The following is a 6,134-nucleotide window of genomic DNA, read 5'->3' on the forward strand; positions in this document are numbered from 1 at the left end:
GTAGGGAAGAAGACGGGGCGGAGTCAGAAGCACCACAAGAACGCATCAGGCGCTCATGGCGCTGGCGCCGAAGCTGCCGCTGTCTATCCGACGGTGCACCTGACGGGCTACTACGAGCGTCCCGCGGACGAGGACGAGGACAGTAGTGGCATGGCCATGAACTTCATGGAGACAAGCGATGACGAGGAGAATGACGATTCATCCGATGCTGCGTAGCAACAAACTAAAAGTGAGTTATTGTGGATGCGGAGACGGACGAGCGGCCCTCTTGTGTGCGGGTGTGTTGGCTTGCGAACCGCGACGGGAGAGGGGGAGGGGGGAAGGGGAGAGTGGCGGGAGTGAGTTTTGAGCCTCTCTGCCTGCTCTTCTCTCTATCTCCCCGCTCCTCGCCGAACTCCGCAAGCAAACAAGACAAGGAAGAAGGACACCGTGGGCAAAGCTGCCGACGCACACCCACACACACACGCACGGATGTTTATGGCATACGCAGGCAACACCCGTGTGCATCTCCCTCTCTCTCTCTCTCTCTCTGTGTAGATGGGTGTGTGCCTGTGCCGGGTGTTGAGCGTGTAAGGGGTGCGTCGCGTAGCCGTAGGTCCACGTAAAGTGAAAAAATTTGAAGCCAAATGGATAACAGAGCCCTTGTCACTGAACACGCCAGCTTTACGTGGAGCATGCCGCCGTCGGCTTCCTGGTTCGATGGGTGAGAGGGAGGAAGCTGACCTACATCCGTAGGAGGCAGCGGTCCTGGAAGCGGGTTAGGGAGGGGGAGATACTAAAGTACTGAGACACTCCCCCACACTCCCACCCATACGCATGGCGAGACGCACGTGAGGTTATATAGCGATGGCACAGTCTGCGGAAGGCGAAAAACAACGAACGAGAAGGCAGCCAGCGTGAGTCAGCTCTCCCCCCTTCTCATCCGTCTATACAAATATGTGGCTGCTCTGCGTGGTCCAGCACGGTCACTGGAGCGGTTGCCCACGTCGTAAGCCGTGGCGTCGGTCTCGTGTATGTGTGCATGTGCGTGCGGGTGTGCCAGTGCCCCCTTCCTCGGCATTGTTTTTCTCATTTCCTCACAAAGTCACCCAGCCGCCCTCCTCCTCCTCCTCCCACCACCTCCCCCCTTCCCTCCTGTGCCCTGCACTGCTCCTCTCTCCCCTCTCCTACTTCGCTCTTCTTGTTCGTTCCAGCCAGCACGTCTCGTTACATCTTTAACGTTGGCGGCGCCACTTGCTTGGCCGAGTTTCACCAGAATCGCAAGACGTCCCCTTCGCCCGCACCCTTTACTCGCCAAGCAGCGTTACTCCACCTTAGGTTTGTCTCTCTCTTTCTGTATAGCAGATGAAGCCGATTGTGCTGAGCTTTCAGATTCCGTCGATGCGGGACGCGTGCAAGGCGAACGCGCGGCGCAGCAGTGAGGCTGCCGCGGCTGCACAGACGCTGGTGGTTCCCTACCCGAATGGCAAGTTCACCTTGCAGATCAGTGGCATTCACGCGCGGCTTGGACCGACGAAAACATCCGCTTGCACGAGCAATGGGGCCTGCAAACCTAGGCAGAAGCAACAGCACACAGGGAGAATGCCGTCATCTCTCTCTTCGGACAGTGGTCTAGCGGCTGATATCGTCGTGCACGCGCACGTCTGTGGGGAGGTGAACTGCGCGCCGAGGTCGTACGTCGTCGCTGTGATTCCGCTGCGGTTTGGCGGCACGGCTACTCCCCCCCTCTCAGGCCCTGCGCCCTCGTCTTCAGTCCCATCGACGTCCGTTGGTACTGTGACGCTGCCGTCCGCACCGTATGACAAGCGCGTTATCAACGCACAGGCTCGCATGGCACACCGTGGTGTCATGGCACCCGTGTTCACCTCTGCCTTCGCGAGGCTGGACTTGCGCACGCAGGTGGAGCGGGTGCGACTGAGCTTCACTGTCGTTCCCTGTGGCAGGCCCGCTGAGGGTGGCGCGGTTGCCAACGGCGTGGGCCACGCACACGCAGGTAAGCGACTGCGCGAGGAGGCTGGCAAGGGTGCTGGCGACGCGGAGTCCGCGGCGCCGCTGGACTGCGCTATCGACGTGACGGTGGTGGGCACGGTGTCCGCTATTGCGTAGTCGCTGAGAGTGCGTGCGTGTGTGTGTGTGTGTGTGTGTGTGTGTGTGTGCGATGGGAATGAGTGGGGAGGCTGCGCTGTGAAGGTTTGGGTCGCCGTGTGCGTGGCAGCGGTGGTTTGGCCTTTCGCTTTTGGGCTTCTCTTCTCATTACATCGACTTCGCAGATGGCGCACTTTTTCTGACTCGCTCTCTCCTCCTTGCCGTCGCTCTGACGCACTTTGAGGCACGCCCATACCCGGGCATCCACACTACCCGGCACATCACCTCAACAGTCGTTCTCTCTCTTTGCCTGAAGGGAGAAGCGAACGCAGGGCTAACCGACAACATTCTAAGCTCCGTGGCTCAGCGACAAGCGACCCAAGACACAACACCCATCAACGGCGAACATAACAGAGTAACACACACACACACGTGGCAGAGAAGACTACGCTTCAGACCGCCAAAGAACGTGCACATCTGTGTGCCCTGCATGCTGGATGGTACGATGTCTCCCCCATCCCCTTCTCCATGCTTCAGCATCACTACCTTCTACTCTGTTCCTCCCTCCTCCCCTTCTCATCATCACTATCCGTTCTTCCACCGACCCGCCATAAACACGACAAGAGCTGAGACCTGTCAGTCACTCTTAACGAGCTGAGGAGGCGACACTGCGAGACGCAGGGGAGGAGGAGGAGGAAGACCACATCCAATCCCTCTTCGGCGCGTGATCAACGCGTGTGTGTGTGTGTGTGTGTGTGGGGGGTGTCTCCCTCACCTCAGTCGCTTAGTCCCATCACTGCTTTCCCTCTCCACGCTCGTTTCTTCTTACTGCCCTCCTCCCCTCTCCCTCCCTCTCGTACTCTCGCTCACTACCGAGCGCAAATCGCTTCTTTTAAAGTCATTGTCTGCTTCTCTGTCCCCCTGCTGTGTCTTCCCTTCTCTCTCACTTCCCCCCTTCCACACACGCTCACACGCACAGTTGAAGGGGATACGTATAGACCGTGCGTTAGAGCGTTGCGGGGCAGACGAAAGGAAAGAGATGTCATCGCCGCGAACGCATGTCATCGACTTGGGCTGCATGCCGCGCGAGGAGCTCATCGAAATCGCCAAGAAGCAGGCGAACCAAATCCGCGAGAAGAACAAGCGCATATCAGCCATGGAGACGTTCATCGAAAGTGTCACCGGCGCGCCAGCGGAGGAGAGCCTCTCGCAGTCCTCGCGCGGCTACCAGAGCGCCCCTATGCACAACTCGAGTACGGAAACATCAGCCTTCTCCGCTGGATCTGGCACTGCCACAGATGCCACCGCTTCCGCATCGCAGCTGCGTCAACTGCAGCGGGAGCTGGAGGAACAACAAGTGCAACACATCTTGCGTGTCTCAGAGCTGGAGGAGCAGCTGCGTGAGCGGCAGCGCGAATATGACCAGCTTCAGGCGAAGGTGGACACGTGGAAGACGAAGGTCATGACCGTCATGATGGCCGACCAGGAGCGTATCCGCGGCCTAGAAGCTCAACTGGCAGCGGCCACGGCCCCTTCACTGGACTCTGGCGAACCTGTCGCTGCCCAGCACCAGCAGCAACAGCACCTCCAGGCTCAGGTATCTGCTCTTCAGCAAGAGCTCTACAGCGTTAGGGAGGCGCTTCAACAAGCTCACTCTCAGCTTCAAGAGCAGCACTGCTCGTCAGTGCAGCCCACATTGCCGTCTGCCGCTGCCACATCGATCACGGAGAGCTTCTTGGCGAAGGCGCCGCCGGCAGTGCTTAGTTCACCGCCCTCTCTTCCATCCACAGGGCTCTTCGATAACACCCTCTCTGTGCCCCCAGCACAGATGGCTGCAGCTGACATTCCACCTGAAGTGCTCGAGGACGCTGTGCAGGCCAAGCTAGCTTTGTGGAAGGAGCGAGTCAAAGGGGCCATGCTGGAGGACAAGAATCGCATTCAGGAGCTTGAGGCGCAGGTGGCGGCGCTGGAGACTGCCACCAACGCTGCCCAAACTTCTGCTGCAGAGCATGCGACGGAGATGAGCCGCCTGCAGGGGGCGCTAGAGACCGCGGAGCGCGAGCGCGAGAACGCGGTTGTCGCAATGAACTCTTTCAGGGAAAATATGGAGGGGTGGAAGGAGAAGGCGCATAGCTTCTTGGAGAATGGTGAGATGCAGCGTCGTGCGCTGGAGGCGGAGGTCCAGCGCTTGAAGGAGGACCAGCTCGCTGCTGCTGCGCCGGTGGAACGCAAGGAGACGTGGTCGCAGACGGATGTGGCGGCTGACGTATTGGAGAACAGTACAACGGTGAGCCCTGTTGCGGCTGCCGTGCAGGACGTTGAGGTGCAGGCCTCCGTCACTACGGACGTTCCTTTCAGTGTGCACAAGGATATGTCTTTGGTGCCGAGTCCTGTGGTGCTGCCCGAGTTGCACCGGCACAGCTTGCAGGCTCTGTTAGGGGAATGTGAGCGCGTGGCGGCCGAGAACAAACGACTCCATCGCGCTGTCGCGCAGCTGTTCAGATTCCGGGAGGAAGTGATGCGAGGGGTTCGCGCGGTTGCGGCACCGGGAGGTGCCGCTGCGCTAGGAAAGATGCTTGAAGAAGCGGTGCATGTGTAGATGTGCGTCTGTACAGCTGTTCGTGTGCTGCCACTGCTACTGAAGTCCTAACTACTTTTGGTATTGCTCGCTGCGCCTACGCGTGCAGTGAGGGGGAGGAGGAGGGGAGAGTGACTGTGAGCGAGTGAAGTACCGAGAGGTGCACGAACTTCTACGAGGGCACGAGGAAAGAGACAAGGCCAGGCACGTGCCCTCCTACGGGCAAGTGCATACACACACACACACCCACACACAATGGGTGGTGGTGAGGGGTATCAGGTGCTTCAGAGAAGGTGAGGTGATGGGATGAGACGTCGTTTGCTGATATGCCTCTTCGATTGGCTGTTTAGGCAGCTCGTCAGGGGGCCGCCCTCTGTCCCCCTCTCCTTGTGCCCCGGCCGCACACCTCCTTTTCACTCTCTTAATTTCTCTCTCTCCCCCTCGTCGGCGTCCACGCACCCACGTGCGCACCAACTGCACGTGACGTGCGTTGATCTTCTGTGCACTTTCTCCTTTGCTTTTTGTGTCACTCTCCTCCTCTCCACCTCTCCTCTCCACCTCCCTCCCCCCCCCCCCCCCCTAGTCAAGTTCTCATCACCACCACGTGGAGGTGAAGATCGGCGTTGTGCACGCACATACCTGCGCGCGCTTCCTCAAAAGCATTCCACTTTCTCTTTTCTCACCCTCTTCTCTGTTGCCCCCCCCCTCCCTCCCTCTTCCCTGCACCACGCCACTCTACTCCATCGCTCTTTCATTCATCGAGTGCACAGTTGTGAGCTTCTCTCTCTCTTTGAGTCGGTGAGCCAGCGTGTGCCTGTGTGCGTGTGTGCGCCCTTCTTCGTCTTTGTTTTATTTCTGTGCGTGGAGGACGTGTGCGAGTTGCTTTTCGCGCCAGTTGTCATTAACGTCCCCCCGCACAGCTCGAGTTGCTTCCCTTCCTCTCGTTTCCTTCCTCTTCTTGCGTTGCTCACTCTTTTAATATATCTACCTATCCTAACCATTCAGTTCCTTCGCTGTTGTCCATCTCCATCGCATCGTTGCGCTCCTCCTCGCCCACTGTCTCTGCACACAGAGGCGACCCGTTACACCTTCACGTAGACCGCTTGTTCAGAGCAGCCAGCCAGAAGAAATCACCGCAGACAGGCAAGAAAGGGGTGGGCGACAGCGAAATAACGGTCAAAGCACCCCCCTTTCTCCTTTGCCTCATTTCCCTTCTCTGTTGTGCAACGTAATCGCGCAAAGAGAGAGAGAGAGAGCGAGCGGTACGCATAGCAGCTTGCCCACACACTCCGCTTGACTTCAACGGAAGGTAGAGAAGTCCACACCTACTTAGGCGTGCGAAGCATATCAGTCGCAACTGCCGGAGTCGGGTTCGCAGGCGCGAGTTTTCCTTGATAAAGAGAAGAGAGGTCAACTTCACTGCCTCCAGCACCGCTCAGGCGCTCGCCCTCTCACCCCCCTCCCCCTACCC

At 58.7% G+C, this 6,134-nt stretch overlaps 3 protein-coding genes across 3 annotated transcripts in view; all 3 read left to right on the forward strand.

Annotated features, from left to right (window-relative positions):
- Positions 1 to 216, forward strand: part of LBRM_07_0670 (conserved hypothetical protein) — a gene marked incomplete at both ends in the record, with an annotated part of 594 nt that extends 378 nt beyond the window's left edge. The window contains one exon of the mRNA XM_001562513.1: positions 1 to 216. This exon is cut by the window's left edge and continues 378 nt beyond it. Coding sequence (XP_001562563.1) covers positions 1 to 216 — 216 coding nt within the window.
- Positions 217 to 1,344: 1,128 nt separating this feature from the next.
- Positions 1,345 to 2,106, forward strand: LBRM_07_0680 (conserved hypothetical protein; the record flags this gene model as incomplete). The annotated part of the gene is made up of 1 exon (XM_001562514.1): positions 1,345 to 2,106. One exon carries the CDS (start codon positions 1,345 to 1,347, stop codon positions 2,104 to 2,106), a length of 762 nt encoding a protein of 253 aa, XP_001562564.1.
- A 1,018-nt stretch (positions 2,107 to 3,124) lies between these two features.
- LBRM_07_0690 (conserved hypothetical protein) lies at positions 3,125 to 4,684 on the forward strand (the record flags this gene model as incomplete). The annotated part of the gene is made up of 1 exon (XM_001562515.1): positions 3,125 to 4,684. The coding sequence occupies one exon, from the start codon at positions 3,125 to 3,127 to the stop codon at positions 4,682 to 4,684; it is 1,560 nt and encodes a 519-aa protein (XP_001562565.1).
- Between the last annotated feature and the right edge of the window lie 1,450 nt (positions 4,685 to 6,134).

This window comes from Leishmania braziliensis, chromosome 7 (genome assembly GCF_000002845.2).
Source record: "Leishmania braziliensis MHOM/BR/75/M2904 complete genome, chromosome 7".
In the NCBI taxonomy this organism is placed as follows: domain Eukaryota; phylum Euglenozoa; class Kinetoplastea; order Trypanosomatida; family Trypanosomatidae; genus Leishmania; species Leishmania braziliensis.